Source organism: Thermothelomyces thermophilus, chromosome 1 (genome assembly GCF_000226095.1).
Source record: "Thermothelomyces thermophilus ATCC 42464 chromosome 1, complete sequence".
NCBI classification, from domain to species: domain Eukaryota; kingdom Fungi; phylum Ascomycota; class Sordariomycetes; order Sordariales; family Chaetomiaceae; genus Thermothelomyces; species Thermothelomyces thermophilus.
Window position 1 is genome coordinate 4244898 of NC_016472.1, and position 26265 is coordinate 4271162.

The 26265-nt window shown below is 57.7% G+C and overlaps 6 protein-coding genes across 6 annotated transcripts; 2 read left to right on the forward strand and 4 right to left on the reverse strand.

The window, feature by feature from the left end:
* Positions 1–2122: 2122 nt before the first annotated feature.
* MYCTH_63343 (uncharacterized protein) lies at positions 2123–8623 on the forward strand (the record flags this gene model as incomplete). Its single annotated transcript, XM_003659347.1, has 5 exons — positions 2123–5353; positions 6268–6741; positions 6880–7449; positions 7581–7602; positions 7823–8623. 5 exons carry the CDS (start codon positions 2123–2125, stop codon positions 8602–8604), a joined length of 5079 nt encoding a protein of 1692 aa, XP_003659395.1. The 3' UTR covers positions 8605–8623.
* A 535-nt stretch (positions 8624–9158) lies between these two features.
* MYCTH_2296370 (uncharacterized protein) lies at positions 9159–10404 on the reverse strand. The gene is made up of 2 exons (XM_003659348.1): positions 10099–10404; positions 9159–9952 (listed from the first exon to the last, which is right to left on the reverse strand). The coding sequence occupies exons 1-2, from the start codon at positions 10225–10227 to the stop codon at positions 9230–9232; spliced, it is 852 nt and encodes a 283-aa protein (XP_003659396.1). The 5' UTR covers positions 10228–10404; the 3' UTR covers positions 9159–9229.
* An 858-nt stretch (positions 10405–11262) lies between these two features.
* Positions 11263–13760, reverse strand: MYCTH_2296372 (uncharacterized protein). Its single transcript, XM_003659349.1, has 2 exons — positions 12814–13760; positions 11263–12707 (listed from the first exon to the last, which is right to left on the reverse strand). Exons 1-2 carry the CDS (start codon positions 13479–13481, stop codon positions 11630–11632), a joined length of 1746 nt encoding a protein of 581 aa, XP_003659397.1. The 5' UTR covers positions 13482–13760; the 3' UTR covers positions 11263–11629.
* A 4835-nt stretch (positions 13761–18595) lies between these two features.
* Positions 18596–20680, reverse strand: MYCTH_2296376 (uncharacterized protein). The gene is made up of 5 exons (XM_003659350.1): positions 20340–20680; positions 20163–20264; positions 20029–20106; positions 19551–19969; positions 18596–19392 (listed from the first exon to the last, which is right to left on the reverse strand). Exons 1-5 carry the CDS (start codon positions 20632–20634, stop codon positions 18847–18849), a joined length of 1440 nt encoding a protein of 479 aa, XP_003659398.1. The 5' UTR covers positions 20635–20680; the 3' UTR covers positions 18596–18846.
* Positions 20681–20784: 104 nt separating this feature from the next.
* On the reverse strand, positions 20785–22656 carry MYCTH_2296378 (uncharacterized protein). The gene is made up of 3 exons (XM_003659351.1): positions 22301–22656; positions 21813–22239; positions 20785–21757 (listed from the first exon to the last, which is right to left on the reverse strand). The coding sequence occupies exons 1-3, from the start codon at positions 22394–22396 to the stop codon at positions 21225–21227; spliced, it is 1056 nt and encodes a 351-aa protein (XP_003659399.1). The 5' UTR covers positions 22397–22656; the 3' UTR covers positions 20785–21224.
* Positions 22657–22922: 266 nt separating this feature from the next.
* Positions 22923–25915, forward strand: MYCTH_2296379 (uncharacterized protein). The gene is made up of 2 exons (XM_003659352.1): positions 22923–23335; positions 23461–25915. The coding sequence occupies exons 1-2, from the start codon at positions 23137–23139 to the stop codon at positions 25839–25841; spliced, it is 2580 nt and encodes an 859-aa protein (XP_003659400.1). The 5' UTR covers positions 22923–23136; the 3' UTR covers positions 25842–25915.
* Positions 25916–26265: the final 350 nt, after the last annotated feature.

A 26265-nucleotide genomic window follows, 5' to 3' on the forward strand; every position in this document is an offset into this window, starting at 1 on the left:
CTGCTTCAAGTTGCTTCAACTTGGTAGTGTATGTACCATATACGACTTTGCCTTTACCTGCAATGCAAAGAGAGGGACTGTGCCGAATTGGACTTCGAAGATGGGCCTCGGGGAGTAGATTCGGCAGGAAATAAGGATATGTGAAGACCGCATATCACAACAATCCTGCGGATGGGGGATGGGACCTGAACGGGACAGGAGGGAGAAGGATGTGCCGATATTAGGGCAACCAGGCGTAGCAACAGGAAAGAAGATACAGTTTGTTACACCACGGATTACCCAGCCTTCCCTAGCGAGCTAATTAATGACAAGCTTTGCACTTAGGACCATGTGCAATTGACGGCTCATTGTTGGCGAGAAAGCATTTTTGCGTCCCATCAACCACACAGTACGCGCTGGCTCACGATAGGTATGACATGTATACATACAACGTAATACACTGACCTACTGAGTGCCTGCTGCACGGAGCATATACCCTACAGTGATGTTTTTTTTGGTGTGCCTGTGTACTGCGATTGAGAATAATTTGCAGAAAATGATAGACTGCTGCTGATGCATCTCGAGATCAACGGACGGTACTATGTACTTCGTAGCGGCATGGTCCTTGACAGATGAAGCCTGGGCCAAATCTAGAGGCTCTGCTTAGTGGAGCGAGCTTCTTCTTGCTGCGTGTCAGGAACACGAGAAGATCGCTACGTGACTTTTCAAGATGGTTGTCACTACTGAGGGGTGCCGTATCCTATGGATGGACATGCATGCACTCCCTGCATCCGGCTTCATACCCTTTGTACCTAGCCCTTTCGCCTTGTCCTTCACCGCGACATCGGTCGTTCCAAGAATTGAAAGCAGAACAGCGAGGCACCTGACCAAGGTCCCGGGCATCCTTTTTTGCTCATTGTTGCCCAGGTCGTTTGGGAAATTAGATCAAATAGTTCACACAAGCCGATGCGCACTACCACGTACTTGTATTCTCATCTGACGTGGCAGGCCGTAGTTATCATCCTTAAGCGCCGACACGCGCTCGCTTCTGACATCGGGCGGTTCACAGCTCAGCTCCGGAGCCGCTGGGGTGGGCCGCCTGCGGGACGAAACCCGGCTGGGGAAACGGCTTGGCATCTGGGGAACATCGGACCAATGTTTGGGGCCGGTTGAGCGCCGACGGCAATTGGCCATGCCGCTGAATCGAGCAATTCGCGACAAGCAGCCAATCACGGTGCGGAAAGCAAACTCCGGGCGGCTCGCAGCGGGCCAATGCCTCAACACCAAGCGACCACAGAGCGCTTATTTCATACAAGAGCCCCGCTACCTCAAACGAGCGGCCTTCTCGCTCTTCCACAAAATGCGCGCTTCTCAACGACGAGACGTGCGCCCTGGGCAAGGGCAAGGCAAGGGCCGCGACCGGCTAGCTACTCTTCCGCGCAGCTATTGGCGGCAGCGGCTGTTCAACATGGGAGGAAGACGGGCCGTACAAGGGCCGGAAGAGAAAGTGAGCCGAGGGCGGCCATGATAGGTCCTGGAAGCGGATCTGGAATATGGGTGGTCGCGGGTGTGTAGAGGGAAAAAAAAAAAAGGAATGCAAAATGGAAACAGGAAGCTAAGGCGCCTGATGAGAAGGAGCCAGGCCATGCCATGCGACGCGCTGGCAACCTCTGGCCTCCGGACTTCTTCATGCCTTGTTCCATCTTGAACTCTTTTGTTTTCTCCTCTCGAATCTGTCATTGTCTGTCGTTCGACTCGCCCGCAATCCGTTCTTTGGGCTTTTTTTTTCGATTTTGTGTCACGCGCCAGAGGCAGCGCCTATTCCTGCGGCCACGCCTTTCTTCTCGTTCTCTTTGATCTCAACCAAGGTATCCGACCCGAGTCCTTGTTCAGGACTCGAAACATGTGGCGGAGGCCGTTGTGCTAGGAACAACCACATCTCTACATACCTCACTTCCAACGCTCGTTTCAATACTCCGGGCAAGGGCACAATATCAACAAGCAGGAAATACAACGACTTCCAATCACCATCAAGAACGATCCCTTCCTTTGCATACCAACCTCGAGAATCGTTCAATACAGACAATCCCATTGGACACTAAGCATCGACACTCGCCTGAATAGCGAACAAGTCCAAGACAAGATGAGCGACCCTCTAGGGCTGCTCCAGCCTGATTCTAGCAACCGTTTGTCTGCCGAATCCAAGGATGACTGGGAGGAGTGGGAAGACGACGAGGTGATAACTCCCCTCACGGCGACGACGAGGGAAGGCCCGCTCCTCGATGCGGCGCCTGAGGCGACTGAAAATTCCGGAGGCGGGGCTACACGGCATGTCGGACAGCAAGCATCTCGGCGAAGTTCCAGACTGACCGTCCGCCACTCGGTACGCGGGATAGCGAGATTGACCTCCCGCCGCAGGCAGAAGGCCCAGAATGCAAAGTTTGGCATAAAACTGGTCACCGACATGACCAAATTGCGCCAGCAGCAACAACAACAACAACAGGGGCAGCAGCAGCAACACGTCGCTTACCAAATGGGGCAGAGCCCAGAGAGCCGGGAAAGCCGGACCGGCAAGTTCGTCGACCTCGCTGCCCTGAGGGCCCTTGAAGGCACGCCGTCAGACGAGTCGATCGGCACATTTGCCTGGCTCAGGCGGAAGGGAACCAAGGGCAAGAAGGCCGAAAAACCGGGAGCCGAGTCATCCCTGCAGGCCGACCTTTCACCCGGCGCCCGGCCCATCATGATCGGCTTCGCCATGCCCCCCGACTCAAAAGTGGTCATCAGCCCGCAGACCGCAGTCGTCGAAACGCCCGTCGAGTTTCCCCAATATTTCAAGCCTACTACAACTGCCCCTTCGCCGACCCAGCCTGTCTCCGCCTGGTCCCCGGACACCGAGGACGGAGCCTCGCCGAGGATGACCGATCGCGGCTTCGTACCGGCCGTTCCTTCAATTCCAATACAATACAGGCCCGCCGAGGTCTCGCCCACTACTGCGGGCAGTCGAAGGGATTCCTTCCCCGCGCCGCCTGATGGCAAGGACAAGTTCGGACAAACGGCCAATTCGTCGGTGTATGTTGACGATGACGATGATGACATGGGCACCCCGGTCACGTTATTCGAGGAAGATGGCAGTCCAGCTACCACACGTGGAAGATCACTGCGAGTCATCAAAGGCCGCCAGCGGTCGGCCACAAACGGGAGCTCTCGATCCCAAGGGTGGTGGGACCAGGTGACCTCCCCCTTCGGACCACCTACGCCACAGAGCGCCGGTTCAGGTGAGCACAAAGCCGAAGAGGACCGATCGTGGTGGAATAGCGTGGATAAGAAAAAGCCCCTCTCTCCCCTTGGAGCCGAGCCAGAAGCCGGGCCGTCAAGCGGACCACGAAGCGTTCCCAGGATGCATCATCAAAACCCCGAGATTACCATCGAGGACGTTTCGTCGTCGTCAGCAGCACCATCCTCCTCAAGAGCGGTTCCGAAGCCACAAGCTCTGAGGCGAGCGGAGCCCGAGAAGCCACGCACGACGGCCGGGGAGGTACAGACTCCTGGAGAGCTGCCACCTCCCTACTCGCCGCCCCGTAAGCTCCACAACGCCCGCTACCGTGCGGTCTTCCCTCCCGGGCATCCGCTCAACGCCCTGTATCCGCCGTCGCCCGGCCCGGTTCCGCCAGGCTTGTCGCAGACTATGACATCGCAGGGCGCCATCGGGCTCTCGGATGTTCCGCTCACGCCGCCCCCGACCCAACTACACCAGCAGAGGTTGCCGGACCGGCCTCTGGGTTCCTTCGTTCCCCCGGACCATTTCATCGACGTCTCTGGGCACGGTCCGAGGCAGAAGGCCGAGCGAGAGAGGAGGAGGCACGAGAAGGAGGACGCAGTGGCCTGGAAAGCCGGCAGGATGTGGCACGGGCGTGGCTGCTTCCCTTGCTGCGGCTGCTTCGGCTGCCTCGGCCGTCCCGGACGCGAGGGCAGGAAGCGGAGGAGGGTGTGCTTGGGCCTCTGCGCGGCATTCCTGCTGGTCACAGCCTTGGGCGTTGTCCTGGGCGTATTGCTGTCGCGTCGGACAGGGACGGAGGAGACCGTGCCCTCGCGGTTCCTCAACCTGACCGACTTCCCGCCGATCCCCACGGGCATCTCGACGGTGATCGGGCCCGAGTCCGACTCGACGACGGCCTGTGTTCAGCCGCCCACCCTCTGGACTTGCTCGCTCCCCAAGGAGCAGGCGGACTCGGTCGCCCCGTTCGACGCCAGCCAGCCGAGCTTCGTCATCCAGATCCAGTTCGATAACAACACGCGGCAGACATGGAACGTCTCGGGGGAGCCTCCCCGCCCGACCCCCACAGACCGGGGGACTCCGCTACCGTTGCCATCGGCGAACGGCACGAGAACGACGCCCACCCAGACAGCAAGCCCGCGCGCCGTCCCGGCCACGGGTTTCGGCACCTCGCTCGTCCGGCGTCTCTTGGGACCACGTGACGGACCAGACTCCGGCAGCAGCCTCTCGCTCAGGCCCGACCCGCCACCGCCCAGCTTCGAGGAGATGTTCTTCCTCGGTAACACGACCGACGGGGTGGTCTCGGACGACAAGGCAGGCGAGCCGACCCCCTTTTACATCAGCATCCTGCGCTCGATCAACGACACGATCGGGCCCGACGTCCTCGCCCGGCGCGACGACTTGAACGACGACGACAACAACAACGATGACTTGGAGCTACCTGGCAACGGCAACGTGACGGCCGGCCAGGGAATCATCAACGCATCCGACATCGCGCCGCCGCCGGCGCTGGACCGAGACGGCACCGGGGCGCCGGCCGTCCTGCTCCCCTTCCCGACGCAGCAACCGCTCCGGCTGTACGACCGCGGGCTGCCGACGGAGCGGTACGGCTTCTACACGTACTTCAACAAGACGACGTACGTCAAGTCCATCGCCACGCTCTCGGGCGACGGCGTCGACGCCACGCCGGTGCCGGCCGACGAGAACGGCGGCTGTCTCAAGACGGAGGCCAAGTTCCTCGTCACCTGGCTGTCGGTGCGGTACAAGGTCGAGATCTGGACGCGCATGGGCGGCGACCGGGCACGGCTGACGGGCGCCTCGGGAGCGGCGGCGGCGGCGGCGGCGGCGGACCAGCAGCCCGGCTCGTTTCCCTACCCGGTCACGGTCACGCTGGACACGCACGGCGGGCAGCGGGGCCGCAAGTTCGCCTTTGTCCGCGGGGTGGACGACCGGCAGCGCATCATCATGGACGACGCCCGCTTCGTGCTCAACCGGATGAACACGACGGGCGACCTGATCAACGGCGCGGCCGACTTCAACCCCAGCTTCGGCGGCATGGACGGCGGCACGGGCGGGTGCAAGTGCGAGTACCGGAACTGGGTGCCGCTCAACAGGGGGAGATGAGCATGACCGCGGGCGTTGCCCGAGGTACATACATGTTATTTATTCCGTACATAACCTGAACTTTTTAACATCCCGCCCTAATGGCTAGCGGCTGGCCTATTGCTTCTTTCGTTTCTTTCTTTCTTTCTTTCCTTTTTTTCCCCAAATTGTCACCATCCCACCGTTTGTTTTGGCATGCATGCATTGGCATTCTGTTGCTTGGGGAGGGGGTGGTTGAGGGACTGAGGGACTTTGATTGAGATCCGACATGGTCGTCGAGAGCATCGGTTCAAGTGGTGCATCTGGACAGGGTAATCCGTACATACATCCATAATGCATTGGCATCATGCTGGCGTTGAACTTCTCATGGGCATACATAGATTTTCCGGTCTCGAATGCTCGCTGTCTGTAGCACGGTGCAGGTAATAAAATCATCAAGACTGATTGATCCAAGTCGCAATGTTGATGAGCGGACTTGAAGTGTAAGGTATGTGGGGAACAATTACTTGTAAACAGCAGCCCAGAGCAAGCTCAACAACGCAGAAAGCCCGGTCGGCTGCGGTTGCCGTGGCAGTTGCCACCAGCTGTGGGGATTTTTCTGCGGCCCCTGCTGGGCTGTGAGAACCTTGATGACTTCCGGGACCTGCGTGGAACTCTCCCCAAAACTCGGAAACACGTGCATCGCATCGCAACGGCCCACCGAGGCTACGACTACGATGGGATACGCAACTGCCTACGGGCTGCTCATGGGCGCCCGTAGGGCAGTGCCTCGTCAGATGATAGTCGGGTATGTCCGGTATGCACATAGTGGGCGCGAATATGGGCGCGAATATAGACGAGAATATAGGCGCGAATACCTGAGCAGGGAAGAGATGCGCGCTGTGTTGGCGAAGCAGGAGAAGCGGAGGGAGTGGAGGAGGAACAAGAAGAAGAAACAAGATCTGGAGCCGGAGCCGGAGAGGATCGTGACGCTCGCCATCGAGACGTCGTGCGACGACACCTGCGTCGCCGTGCTCGAGAGGCGCCCCACCTCGACGACGCTGCTCTTCAACTCCAAAGTCACGTCGGACAACCGCAAGTTTGGCGGCATCGAGCCCATCACGGCCGTCAGCTCGCACGCCGCCCAGCTGGCCCCGCTCATGCAGGCCGCCGCCGAGGCTCTGCCCAGGACGAGCCTGGAGAGCGGCCTGCCCGACTTCGACCCTGCCACGAACCGCATCTGCGGCCGCCGCCGACGGCCCGACTTCATCACCGTCACCCGCGGCCCCGGCCTGACCTCGGCCCTGAGCGTCGGCCTGACCGCCGCCAAGGGCCTGGCCGCCGCCTGGCAGGTCCCGCTGATTGCCGTGCACCACATGCAGGCCCATGCCCTGACGCCCCGGCTGGTCCACGCCATCGAAACCTCCAAGAAGCCGCCGCCATCGCCCTGGATGATCCGCAAGAAGGGGGCGGGCGCCAAGAAGGAGCCTGCGGACGCGCCCGAGCTGCCGATGCCCGAGCCCGAGCCCGACCCTCGGCAGGAGCCCGACCCGGACCCCGACCCGGACCGCTGGCAGGAGCGCTGGCAGGAGCCCGAGCCGGCCTTCCCCTTCCTGAGCCTGCTCGTCTCGGGCGGCCACACCCAGCTTCTCCTCTCCAAGTCGGTCACCTCGCACTCCATCCTGGCCGACGCCCGCAACGTCGCCATCGGCGACATGCTCGACAAGTGCGCCCGCGTCATCCTGCCCCCCGACGTCCTCGCCGGGACCGACAACGTCATGTACGGGGCCCGGCTCGAGTCCTTTGCCTTTGGGCCCCCGCCAGGAGAAGAGGAGCCGTCACCCCCTCCCGAAGACCCGTACGAGGCTTACTACGGCTATACCTACAAGCCGCCGCTCAAGCGCCGCGACGAGATCCGGCCCTACGTCTCCCCGACCTACGGCTGGACCCTCACGCCGCCCTTGGCAGAGCGCCGCGACATGGCCTTCGACTTCTCCGGGCTCGGCGGCCAGGTCCAGGCAATCATGAAGAAGAACCCGGACATGGACATCCCGCAACGCCGGGAACTCGCGCGCGAGACCATGCGCCTCGCCTTCGAGCACCTCGTCACCAGGGTCATCTTCGCCTTGGACCGCATGCGCGAAAAGGACCGAGAGACGAACAAAGAGCGACCACGCCAATCCACCACCACCGCCGGGGCCACCAAGGAAGAGGAGCCGGCCAACAACAGCAGCACCGAGGCCAGCTCAGAAGCGACCAAAGCAGCAGTGACACCACCACCACCATCATCATCATCATCACCACCACCACCACCAACAACAGCAGCAGCAAATTCGCCACTACCAACAGCAACAGCCACGGCGGATCCAACAACGACTACAACAGCAGATGCAGCAACAACAACAACAATAGCGGATCCGGCAACAACCGCAGCAACGGAAGCCTCCTCGACAGCAGCCGGACCAACCGTACCACCCCAACCGGCAGCGCCCACGACATCATCCTCCGTCCCCAAAACGCTCGTCGTCGCCGGCGGCGTCGCGGCCAACCGCTTCCTCCAGCACGTCCTCGGGCGCATGCTCTCGGCGCGGGGCTACCCGCCCGACACGCTGACCATCGTGCGGCCGCCGCCCGAGTTCTGCACCGACAACGCGGCCATGGTGGCCTGGGCCGGCATGGAGATGTGGGAGGCCGGCTGGTACAGCGACCTCAACGTCCTCCCCCAGCGCCGGTGGTCGCTCGACGACGGCGACGGGGACGGGGACGGCGACGGGGACGGGCCGGGCAAGGGGGGGATCCTGGGCCTGGGCGGCTGGCTGCCGCGGTCGCAGCTGGAGAACAAGGACGACAAGAAGGCCGAGGCCGAGGCCAGGGCGCGCGAGCGGGCGCTGGACAAGCTCGAGAAGGAGATCGAGGACAAGGCGGTCGGCGAGGGGTCCAAGAAGAAGAACAACGCGACCGGGGCCGGGGGCGGCGCCGGGGCCAAGGCGGCGCCGCTCCAAGACTGGACCATCTACTGGAACGACTGGAACGAAAAGTGGGGGAAGCCGCCCGAGCCGGGCTTGCATTATGACTGGGCCGCGGACTGGGAAGACTGGGACAAGTTCGAGCGGCGCCAGCGGCTCCGGAATGAGGAGAGGAGGAGAGAGCGGATCCAGAGGTGGCTTGAGTCCCGAAAGTTGACCGCCTGGGTCGGCAAGCTGAAGAAGAGGCAGGCCAGGAAACTCGAGAGGATGAGAAAAGAGAGGATCAAGCTCAAGTATCAATAAAAGAGGGGACGGAAAAGCAGGATTAATAAGTGGTCTGGAAGTGACCAAGAGCACCCCCTATCTCCTCCGTTCGATGAAACCAGTGGACGTTGGGGTTAGTAAGGGGATGAGAGGAAAGGAAACTACTAGTACTAACTACTACTACTCCTACCTACCTTGAGGCGGGAAGGACATTCCTATCCTCGCATTGTACAGTACTGTACCTCTTATGTACCACCACTGTAACTATATCCCATTCATCATCTTTGGATACCCGGTCACGTACACGGATCGGCGTGCATAGCATAATTGCGCATAGGATGGAGATTTGTATGCGTGTGTTGCCAGCATGCTTGATGCTCTGTTGTACATCTACAAGCCGCGCTCATATCATCTCTTTTCCCATGATCCCCTTCCTGACGCCATGTGCCCCCACACCCCGCCCCAAGACCTCACCGACGTGAAGTGCCCCAGCCAGTGTGCACACCGCAAGACCAGTGTTTAAAGCTCTCTTTCTCATCTCGCTCTCTACCACTTCTCACCACCTCTCTCTCTATTCTGAAGAGAGAGAGGAGGAGAGGAGGAAGGAGAAAAAAAAAGGGGGGGTGGAAAGAATAACAAAGTTTTGACCCCATACCGACCAAATTCACTCGGCGAGATCGCTCGTGACGTTGCTGAACTCGCCCTTCTCCAGCTTGGTCTTCCAGAAGACCGGGTTGGTGTCGGTGAACCCGTGCTTCTCCCAGCCCGACTCCTTGACGTGGTACAGGTTGATGAAGCCGCCCGAGTAGGCGTCGCGGTGGGTGGCCGCCAGGATGCTGCGGCTGCCCAGCTCCAGCGCCTCCTCCGTCGTCAGGTCCCAGCGGTACTCGGCGTCCAGCACGCCGTAGGCGAAGGTCTGGCCGGAGCCGACGCAGAACAGGTCGCCGGCCAGGCGGGTGCCGTCCGAGTCGATGTAGTAGAGCGCCGGGCCCTCCTCCTTGGTGACGCCGGCGCACATGGTGCCCATCGACAGGCCCATGCCCTTGTACTGGTACACCAGGTTCGCGAGGATCTTGCTCGCGGCCGCGACGCTGATGCGGCGCTTGTGCCGCAGCTCGTGCAGCCGGCACTGCATGCCCAACCAGGCGAGCCAGTACTGGCAGTCGGCCGCGCCGCCCGCCATGGTGCCGAGCAGGTCCGAGTTGATCTCGATCACCTTCTTGACCGTCTGCGAGGCGATCCAGCTGCCCGCCGTCGCGCGCGAGTCCGTCGCAACGATGATGCCGCCCTGGAAGCGGAAGGCGAGCGTCGTTGTCCCGTGGGCAATCTTGATCGGGCACGACGGGTTCGACCGGTCGTCTGTTACTGCGCGCAGCCACGCTGACGGCTAGAGTTGCGGGGGGCGGGGGAGGAAGAAGGGCGGGCACCTCTTGTCAGCAACAACAAACAGCCCGAGAGACGAGAGGAAATAATAGCAACAACAATAGCAATTAAACAAAATAGCGAACAAGATAAACACCATGGAGCGCTTACATGTGCGACCGGCGGCATGGCAAACTTCAGACTGGGGACGGTATCAGTGAGGTCTTGCTGCTCCTCCTCCGTGAACGTCTCGTTCTGATGGTACGACGGGCGGCTGTACCGCGCCACAAGTGTATCCATAGTTGCGTTCTGTCTGCGGTTGGTCGGATGGGTGTAGAAGTGATTCGGTGGGAATGCGGGTGCGTATCTCGCAAAAAGTGTTTCGTCGGCGGAGGGGCGGAGGGGCGGCGGGGATGGTTGTTGGGAGGCAATGAATGGGATTCGAGCTTGAGTTGAGTGTGTGAAGTTGGCGGGCAGTTGGAGAGAGAGCTTAAGGCAGCTTCGATGCACGCGTTCCCTGGTAGCCTTGAGTGGGGAGGGGTCCGAGCTTTCTGAATCGTCCATGAGGGTACTTCGTACCTTAGGTACCTTATCTAAGGTAGTTAAGGCTTGGCATCGCCAACCTTCCCGCCTTCAAGTCACCAACCTCACTCGCTCATGCTCGGCCCTTGGGAAGACAAACCAAGAGCTGTGACCCGCTGTTAGTTCATAATTCTGTCAACCCTGCGATAAAGAACCGAGATCAGATATTAGAGTCACCAATTGTCTCTTTTCCGTTCTTTATTTGCGTCAATACTCCCTTTATAACGTCTTTCTTTCATCAGTCCTTCGCTCCAGAGAATTTTTGAACTTACAACCTACCGAGATATATCACATTGCGTTGGGAGCGGACCTGATCTTATCAAGGACTCTCGATTGAAGACACAAAAAAGTCTATGCAGATACGTATTTCAATGTTCCAGAATGTGACTCGGAGTTACAATGTTCTAAGCATCAACGTTATAGCGACTATTGCTACTTCCAAGACTTAACATGGCAAGGTTCGGCCTCCAACGACCACCATAAAAGTACAGCATCTATAATAAACTTCAAATACCTTGCTGCATGTCCTTTAGCTATGCTGTCGGCAGCTGGTCTCCCGCCGTCGGCTTCGCCCGCTGCTGAGAGAGATTGGCAGCACAGAGAGGGTTGACAACCCCTCCATGACGGTCGCCAATGCCGTTGCCGAGACGGCCTCCAAGCGATGTACTAGCCAACCCTCAATCAAGCTAACCGATGGGTATTGCTTTGGCCTCAGACCCCAATATGATCGATAGATCAGACCGCTTGAGCGTCACTCTCGACGGTGCGATCAGGGGACAGCCAAAAATTAAAAGAAGAGATAGCAAGACAACCCGGTACCGGTGAAAACAGACCTCCTCAAACACCCCGACCAATGCATGTTTCCGTTGTGAAGAACCGCGCAATGAACCTCGAACAACGCCGCGATAGCGATACAGGACGATGTCGTCGGACTTGAGTGATAAAAAAAAGGCGTCCGCCAGTGTCGCAAACCCCCCGGCTACCAAAAACGCCAATGCTCTTTTCGTGTCTAATCGTACAGCTCCTGAAAACTCCTCGAATTGCGCCGAAGTCGATTGGTATTGAAAGCAGCCTCCTCCTGGAAGAAACAACGATGGTTAACAACACGCGGTCTCGCCAACTATCTCCTCCATCCTACGTTCCAGATGACGTGGGCAATATCCCGGGCCGTATTTACCGTATTAATTATTCGACCGAGCATGCCGTCGTCGGGGGAATTGGGTGAACTCGTCTCCGGCGGCATGAACATGCCCGAGGTTGTCCTGCGCAAGCCATGCGATTCGGCTGCGAGGCTTGTCGTGGATACTGAGCGACGCAGACCAGACCCGCCCTGGTTGCTTTGCAGAGACGAAGATGCGCTGGGTCCGATGTTGATCTTTTCCACATCATCGTCCTCATCGTCCTCCTCGTCATCTTCATCCCCCGCAAAGAAGATCTTCCCCGACTTCTTGGCCGGGCGCAGAGTTTCTTGGGATGACGACGGGGACAACACTGGGCTCCTGAGCACGCCGTTGCTGCTACGTTTTGTCGAAGTCTCGGCCGGCTCGGGTGTATCCTCTCGGTATTTCAAGGTGGTTGAAGGAAGCATGGCGATCGTCTTGCTCTCTCCGCTCTTGTTGTTGTTGTTGCCCTTTAACTTTTTCAGCACCGACCGCCTCTTCTTGGCCTGCGTGACCTTTATCGTGATGGCTTCGTCGTCCGAGTCGCTGTCATATCGGTAGTTATCCGTATCAACCTCATCGTCATCGTCGTCGCCCTTGATATCAACTGCAATGCACTGTGATACCTGCTCATTGAAGTGGATGTGCTTCCTCCCGCTATTTGGAGAAACAACTCCTGATGACCTCGCCGAAGGGAACAAGCTGGTGCCATCATGACTCATTCCGCGCGACGAGAACGGGAAGGTGATGTAGTCGGTGTTGGCTCGCTCGAGCCCAGGACGCCTCCCTATCCTCTTTAGCCCCCCCTTCTGCTGGGCTTGGACCGCAGCCGCTGCCTGCTTCACAAGTGAAGAAGTCGAAAGAGACCTCTGAAGCATGATCTCCGACATGCTTCGCTTCTTCAAAATGGGTTTTTTGTTGATGAAGGAGTTTGACTTGGACAACCTGGCGCTGGTGGAATCGTTGGACGTGTTGTTCCAGCTCGACGAGCCCGTTTGTAACGGGCCATAAAGCCATGTTACGTCGTAATCCTTGAGCCTGCAACATGTTAGCCTCTTGAAGCTTCCATGACTTCAATGATTCGATCAAGCAGTGCCAAAAAAAAAAAAAAGGGGGGGGGGGGGGGGGGAATGCAGTAGCATACCAATTCAGGGTTTCGGCCGAGACCGTAGTCAGGTTGTTCTTGGCTTTCATCCACGTCCTCCACGACGCATTTTCCAACCGCGCGGCGTTGCTATAGTCTCCTCTCCTCGATACGATCAACTTCCACGACGACCAGATATCCTCCTCGCGCCAGTTATGCGACAAATAGTCAACATGTTGGGAAGGCAGCGGCCTCACTGCGATATCATCTTCGGCCCTCTCTTGGAACTCCGGACTCCCTGGCCTCGATGTTGCGGCCGACTCTACCTGCTCTTCTGCCGAGTCGCCGTTCCATCCAGCCTCCCGCGGGCTCGATGGAGGTTCCTGGTTCCCCAAGCTGCTAAAGTAGTCCTCGTCATTGCATTGCTGAAGAATAACCTCGTCCGGCGTGGCTGATGGCTCGTCGGTGTCCGAGGCCAGAGAAAAGTTCGTTGCTGGTGTTGACGAGTCCGACAGGTACACGGACTCGGTTTGTGTTGGTTGCGGTGATGACGGCGCCGAGGAGACGATCGACTCTGGGGGGGGCTGGGAGAAGAGGTCACTCAGCCGAGAAGTCGATGCCGAGGTGTGGAAACCGGAGCGCTTGATCCCAAGTTTGGGCTGTGAATGGGACCGGCGCAGGTTTGGCGAGAAATAACTGTCGTCATCCGACGTGAGAACCACGGCCATCCTGAAAGCCGACCTCAACAACAATCAATGGATCGTTGTCCAGAACAGCTTTTGAGTCCTTCTCTAACAGAGGCTCAAGCAAACCAATCATAAGGTGTGGTGGGAAGATGCCGTTTCAAGCTCGACGGCGGCAGGCGATGCGCCCGGAGGAGGCGAGTTTTATGCCACCCTGCTTCTTCCTGCTCCTTGTCGAGCGGGACAGTCGCGCGGCGGCTGATCGGGCGCCGGATCCCAAGAAATAGTAACCGGGATAAGGAATCTGGGGTTTATCGGTCTCTTTGGCTGTTGACCAAAAAAGTCGTGTCGTCAGGACCGAACTTTTTTAAGATGGGCTACCAGGCAACTGTGATGGTTAGGGCTGAAGCAAACAGGGAAGGTGAAACAGGGATGGGTAGTAGCGAGGTATGAGGCGGGGCAAAAGCGACCAAACTCGACGTAAGAGTGAAGGGGAAACAAAAGGGCAATGACAGGATATATCCCGGTAGTGCACCTCGAAGTGGTGTTTAGGAAGGGAGGGAATTGCGCAATGGCCGGTGTGCGGGTAGGTGCCCCGGCTCTTCAGAGTCTAGACACCTTCGTGCAGCGCGAGTGAAAAAAAGAGCGGTTTCCAGTGCCAATGTCGACCCGCTCACACGTCCTCGGGCGCCCGTTGGTTCCCGTTGTAAAACGTGGGATGCGTGCCGCAAAGGGCCGTTGATGCTCAGACGGGGGGGTGGATTTGGGGGTCCAAGTTGGGGGCGCCAATGCCATCTCTGCCAGGACTGGTACACTCGAGCGTGTGATCCTCTGGCGGGCGTTACGCGAATAGCTGATTGGCATGGCCCTGCGCACACCCGGCCGCTGCGAACGTCCACAATCTTGTGGAGTGCAGCGTAGCGATAGGCGACCAGATGCTTTCGAGGTCGCTCAGCCCAGAGTGCAGTCACTTGTCCCCCGACGAAGGCGGTCGATTGGTGCCATGAAAAAGCAAGGCTGACAAGGCGAAAGTGTGATGTGATAACGTGACTCGATGAAGTGGAAGAGACGAGAGCCAGTGAAGAAGGTTATGGATTGCATTTAGACTTACCTACTATGACCGGCCACGTCGGGCCCTCCAATGGTTCCCAGTGGTGTGCATCAATCTCGTGTCCTTTGCGGACGGTTTCTTTTTCTCCGTTTCTTACTTGTTCCCAAGGAAATCGTGGTTGGTCTTGGGTGCAAGGAGAGGGAGAGGAAAAGGGAGATTCATGTTTGTCGCGGCCCGGAATGGGAATTTGAGAGGGTTTGTGTGACGCTAGAGCCATCTTCTGCTCTGCCCATGAGGCAAGAGCCTGCGAGATCCCCTGCCCGCAAATCCGATGTCGACCTGGGACGCAGCTAACCAGGTACCTACGCTACACGTGCTACGCTGACTAGGTACACCCAGCTCGATTGCATGGTCCAGGACACCTACACAGCCAGAAACCAGGAAAGCAGGTGCTAGCAAAAGTCTGCAAATCTGCTGGGGTTCGATGCGGCACCGAGAGCAGTCCAGTTGCATGTCGACCAGGCTTAGTTAGGTAAAGGACTGCTTCGTTGCACTATACGAGGGCCCCGGGACATGCGAGGCAAAGACGAGGCGCACCGGCCAGGCAGATGGTTTGGAAATGGTTTGGAACGCAGTGGATGGACGGCACCATGGATGTGCGGGCGGCTGGGCTTTGGCGGCGAGGTGCTCCACAGCCCAAGGGCCCGTGACCTCAACTTGATCTAGCCATTTAGCTTGGTTTGGCGCCATTTCGAAGTCAAACCAAGCTACACTAGGTCAAGGGAGTCGGTAGGGTAGGATGGCAAGAGAGAGAGCGAACAAGCACCACTATTTCGAGCCACGGAGAGCACTGGCAGGAAGAATCTCCTAACGGTCCGCTGCAAATTTATCACGCCTTTCGCAGGCCGCTGACCGTGCGCGATCCAACACTGGTCCAACACGGATACACCGCCGGACTGGACATGGCGTCTTGGGTTGCGACCTTCTGGAACGATCATATCCCTGTCTAGGGGATTTTGAGCGATACCGAACAAAGTGCCTGTTGCCTCTATGAAGCAAATTGCTTCACTCATTTACTTGCAATTGGCACCATGCCCGCCATGCCCGCCATGCCGGCACGTTGTGTAGGCAATAGTTATCGGGCTAACGAGCATCGGGCGTCTCGGTGTTCGATCAACTCCGGAAGTCGCGGGCGCGGTCTCTCCTCCCCTGACACGGCGGCCGGCCGACTCCGCGTTCTGCTGGCCTAAAACCTGTCATGTTTCTCTTTTGGTGCGAGGTGATTTGCCAGGGGCCTGGGTGCCTGGGGCGAAACATCCCTTGCCCCCGTCCCTCCTCTCTCCACTTCTTAGCTTTTTTTGGTCCGGCTCTCGACAATCTTTTACGCAAGACAGAGAGGACGCTCACGTCGAGCACCGCAAGCCCTTCCCTACCGGTTAGTCATCCCATCGGCCTCGGATGCGCAGGTTTGCTTGAGCTCTGCGGCAAATTGCCCCATCCATGAGTTGCATTCAAATTGGTAGCAACAGCTCGCTCTTCTCCGGCTCTTTCCGTTGGCCGAACACATCCCGTGTAAATTTGCCACCATGCGTTCATTGCGGACAGTCCGCGGGGCTTACCACGACTTCTTGTCAATGGCCATGAGGAACCATCCGGGACATAAAGACACTTAAATGCCGAGGTTTCACATCCGGATCATTCGAGGTTCCCGCCCCTCTAGCCGACCAGCCTAACTGACACAGCAGGCACATACTCGACCTCTGGGATTCTCATTGTGAATGGAATCAGATGCCCGTCATCGATAGGTACACTTGCACGGTGTTTTTTATAGAGGTCGAGATTGTCATCCTCATGCCGAGATACATCATTTTGTACGTCACTCCTCGGCAGCTTTACAGATTGTGCCACTGGACCAAATGAACCATTTGTCGGCATAGCACCAATGACTATAAGGCGTAAGAACCTAGGCCTCAGCTGTTTCCCCCGTACGTAGGAGACCGATTGCCATGTGTTGTCGCCCAGTATCCGCCTACCGTTGGATCTACAGAGTACTTGGGGACCTCGACGATCGACCCACTCCCTCGAAACTATAAACTTCTCTCGCTCTTCACTCGGTGGTACTATTGCCTGAGAATCACGTCGGCGGTCTCCTGTCTCCTACATCACAAGCACACCATACTTAGCAGTAGTGTAATGTGCATGTAGCAAGCGTGCTACCATCTGGCTGGTGCCACAACAACAATTGTCGAGGCTCGTATGGATGGCATCATGCAACAGTATTTCCAAGATCCTGCACATGGACCTCTCGGCTCCCGCACTAGCGCTTTGCCCCGCCCGGGTGCGGGCAGAAACGAGGAGCAAATCAACTCCCGCGAACACCACACGCCGATGCAAGTCCAGGGCATGGCATGCACGGCCATGTCGTGCCCAGTTTCGCTTGCGTTGGCCGTTTAGCCCCCCCCCCCCCCCCCCCCCCGGCTGCAGGTAAAGGTACCCGCTCTGAGCGTAGGGGTGCATCATCATGTTTTATACATACGCTACACACACACACACATACACACATATACACATACACACAAAACACAGGTACACACACCTATACGCATTAACAAGCTTTGGGAGGTGGGCAATGAGCTGCGTACCTTTGTCCAGACCGCGCATCCAAGGATTGCTAGGGTAGGAAGCGGGGCAGACCAGCGACGTTGTTTTTTGAGACTATTCCGTACTTGTATGTAGAATCCATCGACAACAATGAGTCGGATTCGATAAAGGCCGTGCTAATCTCTTTCGGATACGGCGGCATTGCCCCGTCTCATTGACGTTGATTGTCTGGTGTGGCGGTGCGAGCGCAATGCTCTCTTCCCCCCATCAATCGAGGCAAACAACCCGGGGTGTCTTGAGGTTTTGCCAGCGTCATCTATCGTCGAGCAAGTGGGAAGACGATGATAACGTGACGTGTGTTATCTAAGATAGGTTCAAGGTACGGGTTATAGCTCAGGTAGGCAGGAGGAGTGCAAGGTGACAAACAAACAATCTCCTTTTTGGAAGGCGGCCCCCCACCATCGTCAACGCTCCTGACCGACTGCTGCGCTGACCGAGTGTCCATTGCCCCTCTTCCGGTCCGAAGCGCAACTTTGCCGAGAGAGGGGTGCCATAGGCGGAGCACTACCCACCAACGGCCTAGTGGCGGCTACTCTGGTTCCTGCCGCATTCTGATTGAACATGAACGACCCTTCTGGATCTCTGCAACGGGCGCCTTGCCTTAACTACCACACCCACACCTGATAGCGTACGGGGTCGATCTACTCTGAAGTGGTATAGTCGATGGAATGAATGCATGTAATATGCCGATCCAAGCTGCTACACTAATTTGTCGCGCCTCTGGTTGGGATGTTCAGGGGTCTTCTGCGGCCGCCATTGCAACCCTTTTAGCGCCTCACCGGTAACCAAACGGTCTCGGCCATCTATCTCTTCTCTTCCACGCTCACTGTCTCTCTCCAGACCGCTGATAGCTGCCCGATGTCTAGACAATCGGAAGCTCCAAGGTCGCGTACACTACTGACCACGACCCGGATCGAGTATGGCCACCTCGCCGTGCCCACATCCGACGACCCGTCTTTTTCCTCACCGGTGAACTGATAGCTTGATAGCTTGACCAACAAGGTCCTCCAGAAGGAAGCCCGGGACAGATTGGTTTGCAAACTTCACACTAGCGAGGTAGAATGCTCCGCTGATCCCATGGGGCCGCTGGAGAGTCGGACTTGTGTGATGTGGACCGTAAAAGTGGAAAGGAAAACAAGTGTCATGACCCCTATCGGCGGGTTGACTGGCTATAATTGCCTCCAACAACTGTTCCATGTATGCCGCCTACGCTACACTGTGTATGTGTATGTCAACCCCATGCTGTGGCTTACTGCGCGGGGAAGTTGATTGTCTGCACCCGCAGCTATGAAACGGAGGAGTCATGACACATGCATCTACCTACGGATGCGTTTAGTCATAGGCAAGTTAGAGTGGCAAACTAGACTATGCTGGATATCTCCCTTTTTTTTCCCCTTGCGGGCTAGAGCTTGGCAGGTGAATGAATGCTTTCGTCCTTGGACATCGAGTCCTCAGAGTAGCCGAGATGCCTCAAGAAGGGCGAGGGAGAAAGGGGAGGGGAGGGAGGAGTCATCGGTATGACTGGTTGTCTGCTCGCTAGGACAAAGCACGCGATCGTTGTAGTCTCGCACCCTGACGTGGCGATTTGGAGCAGAAGAGGAAAACGAAGATGCCAGCACGCAGATGGAGTCTGTATACCGCCGTCCCTCTCCCAACCTCCCTCCTCCGGAATGGCCCCTCGCGTGCCACGTTTGTGCTTTATTCCCTTGCCGCAAAAGCGACCGCTGCCGGCAGCCTGAAGGTTGCACAGTACATACTCTTGGCAGGCGCGACATCCCTTACACGGTGTATCTTGATCACCCCTTCCGCATCCGCCGCGCTTTCCCCTTCCCCGTCGGCGGCGGGCCGGAACCTGAAGCCCAGCTCCTTGGTGATGCGCTCACAGATGTCCCGCACGGGCGTCTCGTCATCCGCCTTGACCGAGAAGCAGTGCACGTGCACCAGGGGCAGCTTGGTCGCCGTGTGCGGGGCGAAGAGGGCCTCGCGGCCGGCGTACAGGCCGCGGTAGTTCGGGAGGAACTCGATGGCGGACGCGGGCAGGTTCATGACGAAGTGGGATATGGTCGGCGGGATGGGAATGCGCTCCTCTTTCGGCGGGGCTGTATTCTGCGGGTTGGGAGTCCTAGGTTTCTTCGGGGCCAGAACGGCGCATTCGCCGTTCCGGGAGGCCTCGAGGACCGAATCGGCAGCTTTGTGGATGAAGGTTCGGCCGTCCTCGCAGAAGGGGCGGACAAAAGGCGAGACCTGTGTGTGTGCGTGCGTGCGTGTGTGTGTGTGGAAATGGTCAATGAGGTTCCAAAGAGAAAAGAAGGTGGGGGGGGGGGAGAGGGAGAGAAGGGGATATGAGGGAAAGAGGTGGAAGGCATAAGCAGCCCAGGTAGCAAAACCAGCGTCTGACTGACTTTATTCTTCTTGATGGCGGCCTCGAGACACTTGAAGCTCTCGGGATTCTTGTCGTTGGCCCAGACAAAGACGCGCTTCTTGCCTGCCGGCACGGCAAAGGGCCCAATGCCGGCCATTACGTCGCACACGACCTCGCCCGGCTGAAACATGTTGATGAGCCGGCGGTGTTCCGACTCGAGTTTGCTGTTCCAATAGACCTTGGAGTAGTCAAAGTCAAAGATGCAGTCGTTCTCGCTGACCTGCACGTTCAGGTCGTCCGGCCCTGCCAGGACTTCGTACTGGAACGTCCTGAACTCGGAATCGGACCCGACATTGTCGATCTTGTTAATGACGGTTTTGATTTGAGGGTTCTTGTCGAGGATGATCTCCGCAACCAAGTATTTGTAGGGGAGATAATTTTCCCGCAAGTTGAGATGTGCTAGGCTTGTCAGGGAGCCATGCCGGGCGACGACGGAGGAGAAAGGAAGGTCTTCTTACCCACGTGGCCGGCAATGTTGAAGCCGGAGGGGATCTCGTCATGCAATTCTTCGGGCAAGATGGACGCCATAACATCTCCTACGGCCTGGTGTCAGAGACACATGACAAAAGACTTGACAGCCCCAAAGTCTTACGAAATGTCCAGTAGTCGTAGTTGAGCCGCAGCTCATAAGGGATGACAGTCAACTCCTCCTTCTGGACCCCATCTTTGACAACTGGTCCCCAAGTATCAGAGGCTGTGCGAACGACAGAGTCAGCATCGGTGCACACAATACCCCAATACCCCAAGCCGTTTGAACCACGCATCCGACCTTCGGCTTTGACATTTGGGTTAAGAAGCAGACACTTGCGGCCCTTATTGGCGAGGGCCTGGTCCGGATGAGGGGCAATAGGAGATATCCTTTCGGCATGTAGAATCTCCCTGCTGGCTTCAAGCAATTTTCGGTACTTAGAGATGGATTTGTTGTCATGCAGGGCGGCGGCAGCGATGGGGATGGTTTTGCTGAAGAGGGCGCGGTTGAGCGCCGCAGTGCCAGAGCGGACGATGGGGCACCGAAAAATGACCATGTCCCCTTCCACCTCGAAAATGTTCCCAGGCCCGCTCATGGTTGTCCAATGTCAGCACGCAGTCTTGTCGTCTCGGGAACGAAATAATGACTTCTTAACTCACCTGTCAAACTGGAGCGGATGGAGCTTGCATATGGGTAGGCACAAACGGGCGTCAGAGTTGAACGAGACCCGCCCAAATAAGGTATTGGCCAATCAGACGTGAGCCTTTTTACGGTTGTGATGCATTGAACTAGTAGGGCTCACCCGTCCCGATCTACAAGTACATGTTGTATGGCGCTCACTTCATGTCGACCATTGTTCAGTTGATTGTCACCTTGACGCCTTACGTTGATCCGGAACCACATCGTGGTGAAACAACCGAGTTCGATTACTCTCCCGCTTCGCGCCCTTGCTCGCCATTTAGAAAAGAGGCGAAAAGGGAAAGAGAAAGGGAATGGGAATCCCCCAAAAACCAGTGACGATATGTGTATCGAATTACATGAAGAGTACGGGATGATTCGAAGATACCATTGATAGACGCCGAGGAATTGACTGAACCAAAAAAAAAAAGACCCTAGATCTATGTTTGTCACCGCGGCCAACCTCTTTCCGAACCCTGATCAGTCCATGACTTCTGCACTCCAAGACTACCTCCCCTTCCTCATCTGCGCCGATGCGTAGTTGCGCAAACCGCGATAGAACACTTGGTAGCCGACCTCCTGATTGTCCTGAACGTGGAAGATCTCGGTCAGCCGAATCTGCCAGGGCGGATACCCCGCGAGCTCGACATGGGGACCGAAGAGAATGAGCAGGTCGGGTTCCGACATGATGCTCTCGGTCAGCTCGGCGTCGACCAGCTCCATGGTGATGTCGGCCGTGCTGAGCTTCTTGCGCTGCGACATCTCCGCCAGCGTCTTGGTCAGGTCGACGATGGAGTCGCGCCCGTCCTCGGCCGAAATGAGCAGGATTGAGAGGTGCTTTCTGGGTTCCTCGTCCTCGTCGCTGCTGCTGCCGCTGCCGCTGCCGCTCTGGTAATCTGTCCCGCTGGCGAGGCCAGACGAATCTACCGGGGGGATGTGCGGCGCGCCGAGGGTCACCGAAGGGTAGTTGGGTCCAAAGTAGGCGTGCATCTCCTGCATAACCACCTGGTGCGTCTCCCTGAGGAAGCCCTTCAGGATGCCTATATTCCGCCGTTAGCTGTGCCAAGCGCCTTTCCGACCGTTTCCCCGACATACCCGTCTTCTCGTATACGGACAGCTGTGGGATGCCGGCGCTGGCGCACCACGCGGCTATGTTGGCCACCTCGTTGATTAACTTTTCCAATCCGGCCCCACTCCCTCTTTGGTCCTCCAGCGTCAGAATAACGCTGAGGTGCTTAGGGAGGCGACGGAGCCCCTTGACGTCTCTTTGTATCAGCTCGGGCGTCCGGTGATGGTGGTAATAGATCGAGTGTATCCGGTTCGCGACCGCATGGTAGGCCTGTCGAAGGCGGATGTAGATGGAAAAGAAGATGTGGATCAAGGTGAAGACGAGGACGTAATATTGGCGCCGGAGAAAACGTCGGACACCGATTCTGGCCTTCTTTCCGTCTCGTGCGTTGGTTGTGCTTGCCGCGGCGCGTGATCTCGATCTGGACCTCGACGGTGGTGTAGGGAGGTAAGGCTGTTCCCGGAGTCAGAGAACCAGGTTCGTGCTGTATATTCCTCTCCCACAGTGCACGTACCTCGACGAGACGCTGCCTCTCCTCTCGCGTCAGCAGCTTGTGACCAAGGCGTTCATCGCGCCGGTAGACCTCAAGGTCCCGTGCGAGGTACGGCATGTTCGATCGGATAGGTGCCTTGGGTTTATGACGGAGCTTGTCCCGCCTGCAGGTTTTCTCGTCCTATGTCGGCAAGATGTACCGTTGGGTGTCCCCTGGTTGCTATGGAAAGAAAAGTCGCCAGTTTGTGGCTGGTCAAAGGGGGGGATGATTGTCTGGTCCCAATCGTGAACGGGACAGCTCAGCTATACCCCCGTTGTCAACTTTTCCCACTGCCGCGTCACAAAGATGGCTGTGAACAGGTGAACTGTCGAACCACCGAAAACCTTACAGTGTTACGGAGTACGGACGTACAAGGTACTGTACGTATTACAAGCATACGCCCCCGAATCCCGGCTCTTGTCGGGCCGATCGCTGATTAGTGTAGGGGCTGAAATTACCGTATCGAAAACGAGAAGCCAAGCCCGATTTTCAGACAATGACGGCATGTGGCCGGACCCTCAGGCGGCCTTCGCATGGGGCACGAAAGCCCGGAGTACGGAGTACCTTCGTACCCGATTGACATCGCTGTCCACAACTTCGTGAGCAGCAGCGACCACTAACATCCCCGCGCTGCCCAACAATCCCTGCCTGCCGGCGCAGGAGATACATCAAATCCACCCGCTCACACGAAACGCACTTTTCGACCCAGAGAACCGCCCAGGCTTTGCAGCTTTGACTCGTCTTTTTTTTATTTTTGTTTTCTAAAACGGCTGCGCGCAAAGCTGTATCCCCATGCCCAAGAGGTGACAATCGCGGCCATGGAACGCGGCGGGTCCAGCGCTTCGCGGCCCCTCTTTCCCCAAGGGCCCAGCTTCACGCTCGACGACTTCTCTAGCAAGGACTTCATCGTCAGCGACTTTGTCGACTCGCTCGCCGAAGCTGCCCTTCCCGTGAGCCGCCGCTCCGGTCCGGCGCAGCATGCCTTCGATCCCAAGCCGTTGATCCGGGGCTTTGAGAGTAAGGCCCCCCAACCCCCCCCCCCCCCAAAAAAAAAACAAAAAAAAAAAAAAAAAAGAAGCAAACGCCCGCTCGCGCTGGTTGTTCCCGGCTTCGGTCAGCTAACATTGGTACCCTCCCTCTAGGTGCTCTGAGTCGGCTGAGCGTTCTTTCAGAAGAGCTGCAAGAGAAAGAGTCGGAGCTCCTGTCGCAGGTCCGCCGCGCCGAGATTCAACATGACCAGACTCTCGAGACCCTCGGCCGCAAGCTCGACCAGTCCATGGCCCAGTTCGAGGCTCTCGACTTGACTCTCAACAACCCCGGGCCTACCGCCAATGGAAACACCCGCGCTGACGGAGGCGGCAACATTGCCGTGCAGATTGGCGAGAAGCTCGAGGAGCTCGATCGGAAACGGAGGAAGGCGCAGGACGCCAACTTCCTGATCCAATGTTGGATGGAGGTGACCGAAACGGGCCAGCTGACCTCCCTCGAGGAGATACAGCGCCAGGGTGGCGCCGAGAACAAGGTGCGGTGCGCCGTCATTGCCCGCCAGCTGATGCGCATCAGCCAGCGCCTCGATCCGGCGTCCTGGGGGCAGGCGACTACCAACGGCTTCCGGGGAAACGGCATCACCAACGGCGTCACAGGCACGAACCGGCGACACAACACGAGGGAGGCGCTCGAAAAGTTCTCGGAGCTGCTAGAGCAGGACCTGCTCAGGCAGTTCAACAACAGTTACCGCCGGCAGAACTTTGACGACATGATGGAATGCGCAAGGGTGCTCTACGACTTCAACGGCGGCGCCAGCGTCATCGCGGCCTTCGTCAACCAGCATCAATTCTTCATCGACCGAGACCAACTGATCACGGACGAGGTAACCATGGATGGGGAGACGTGGGATCAGCTTGCAGATCCCGACTCGGAACCGCCCGGTGTTGAGCCAAGCCTCCAGTCGCTGGTGGATGAGGTCAGGATCGTGATGCAAGAAGAGTCGTTCATCATCAAGAGGGCGTTCCCCTACTACGAAACCGTCCTGATCAAATTCATACAGCGCGTCTTCCAGCAGTCCATCCAGCAGAGACTGGAAATGGTCCTGGACAAGGCGACTACCATCTCCAGCCTGGCCTTCCTGCGGTCGTTACATTCGTCCCGCGCCTACATCAGCGCTTTGGTCGAGGACCTGAAGACCCATGGTCTGACCGAGCACCCGGAGCCGTGTTCGGCCCAGATCTCACAGACACTGGACCAACAACTCGAGGAGTTGTTCGTGCCATATCTGGTCGGCAACTCGTACATTGAGCGCGAGAAACGGAGCCTGGAAGAAATGTACAATTCCCTGCTCTTCAAGTTCACCATCTACCACTCGAGGCGGAAGAAGGCGCCGACGGGGTTCATGGCTGCCATCGCACAACAGGGCACACAGCTCATTGCCTCGGCCAAGGACGCCTACATGGAGCGCTTGGAATCCTCGGATCTCACGCCAACGCAGAAACGGACCATGCTTCGTGTCGCCGGCGTTCAGGACAGCAGCAGCAACAAGAACGATATCGAGGTGTCGGAGGAGGATGGCGTCCTCAGCGTCGCCAACGCAAAGCGAATGATCGGCTGGCTCGCCGAGAGCGTCCGGCGCACTCTTGAGATGGGCTCCTCGAGCGAGACGCCCAAGGACGTCAACATCCTCCTCAACCTGCTCCTGACCACCATGGGCCAAGTCTACGTCGAGACCGCCCTCGATGCGGCCCTTGACCAGGCCACGTCGCAGGAGAACTCCAAGACCGAGCCCGACCTTTCCTACCTCCCCAACCTCCGTCCGGCCGTCACCATCACCAACCTGATGTCCCGCTTCATCAACACCGTCCTTATCCGCCTTGCCGAATCCAACACCACCGTCCGCCGCAGCATGGAAGCTCAGTCCAAGGTGGCCATCGAGAACACGGAGCGCAAAGTGAATGCAGTCATCAAGTCCACACTAGACGTCGCCATCAACTGGGTAGCCAAGCTCCTGTCACAGCAGAAAAAGGTCGACTTCCGCCCCAAAGACAACGACCTTGAGGGGCTAGTCGACTCCCTGCAGACCCCGACCTGCCAAGCCATATGCACCTTCCTCTCCAAGGTAGCCGCCTGCGTCCGCCAGGCGATCGATGGCCGCAACCTCGAGGTGTTCTCGTCCGAGCTCGCGCTGGCCGTGCACCGGCTGCTGTTTGAGCACTTCAAAAAGTTCCACGTCAACGCCACGGGCGCCCTGATGGTGACCAAGGACATTGCCAAGTACGTGTCGACGGTGAAGGAGTGGCCGCTCACCAAGGAGGTGGAGCAGAGCCTCGAGCTGCTGACCGAGGTGGGATATCTGTTCATCATCGGACCCGAGGCCCTCAGGGAACGGTCGCGAAACTTGGCGTCCGGCTCGGCGGGCGCGGGCGCTTCCGGAAGCGGCAAGAAGCTGGGCAAGGCCGACTTCAAGGCTTTCGTGCAGAAGCGGGAGGATGCGTCGAGTGTTGGGGTGCAGAGCGTCTTGAGCGGGTTGTGATTTGGGAAAGTGAGCAACAACAGAGTTCGCTTTTGACGGCTCCCTCGATAGCGTGCTGCCGTCTTTTAGTATGTATGTACACTAGCTGTCCGCGTTATCGGCATTGTTCCTCCTTTTGGGTTTGGGAGGTGTTGAATCTTGAATGATATCAATGGGGCTCGGTTGACCCAAGGTATCCTACACACACACACGTCAGTTCCCGGAGACCGCAAGTCGTGGACTTTGGTGCTGTTTCCCCTTTCGTCTGGGCCTCATCGTTAGTAGTCATTACGTTGCATATATATATATATATATATACCCTCATCTATCTTACAGATCCCCTCGGGCCATCAAATCTAGGTATAGTCATACAAACCTGCCCTGACCTCGACTTCCAACCACACCACCTTTTTTCCGATTCTTCTAAACATCGTACAATCCACAC

Coding starts and splice junctions, on each gene's coding strand:
- MYCTH_2296370 (XM_003659348.1), bottom strand. CDS start 10,227: ATGGATACACTTGTGGCGCGGTACAGCCGCCCGTCGTACCATCAGAAC. Junction 9,953..10,098: donor CCATGCCGCCGGTCGCACAT/GTAAGCGCTCCA, acceptor CCGCAACTCTAG/CCGTCAGCGTGGCTGCGCGC.
- MYCTH_2296372 (XM_003659349.1), bottom strand. CDS start 13,481: ATGGCCGTGGTTCTCACGTCGGATGACGACAGTTATTTCTCGCCAAAC. Junction 12,708..12,813: donor TCGGCCGAAACCCTGAATTG/GTATGCTACTGC, acceptor AACATGTTGCAG/GCTCAAGGATTACGACGTAA.
- MYCTH_2296376 (XM_003659350.1), bottom strand. CDS start 20,634: ATGAGCGGGCCTGGGAACATTTTCGAGGTGGAAGGGGACATGGTCATT. Junction 20,265..20,339: donor CCCAAATGTCAAAGCCGAAG/GTCGGATGCGTG, acceptor TCGTTCGCACAG/CCTCTGATACTTGGGGACCA. Junction 19,393..19,550: donor CCGCCATCAAGAAGAATAAA/GTCAGTCAGACG, acceptor GCACACACACAG/GTCTCGCCTTTTGTCCGCCC.
- MYCTH_2296378 (XM_003659351.1), bottom strand. CDS start 22,396: ATGCCGTACCTCGCACGGGACCTTGAGGTCTACCGGCGCGATGAACGC. Junction 22,240..22,300: donor AGAGGCAGCGTCTCGTCGAG/GTACGTGCACTG, acceptor CTCCGGGAACAG/CCTTACCTCCCTACACCACC. Junction 21,758..21,812: donor GTCCGTATACGAGAAGACGG/GTATGTCGGGGA, acceptor GGCGGAATATAG/GCATCCTGAAGGGCTTCCTC.
- MYCTH_2296379 (XM_003659352.1), top strand. CDS start 23,137: ATGGAACGCGGCGGGTCCAGCGCTTCGCGGCCCCTCTTTCCCCAAGGG. Junction 23,336..23,460: donor GTTGATCCGGGGCTTTGAGA/GTAAGGCCCCCC, acceptor CCCTCCCTCTAG/GTGCTCTGAGTCGGCTGAGC.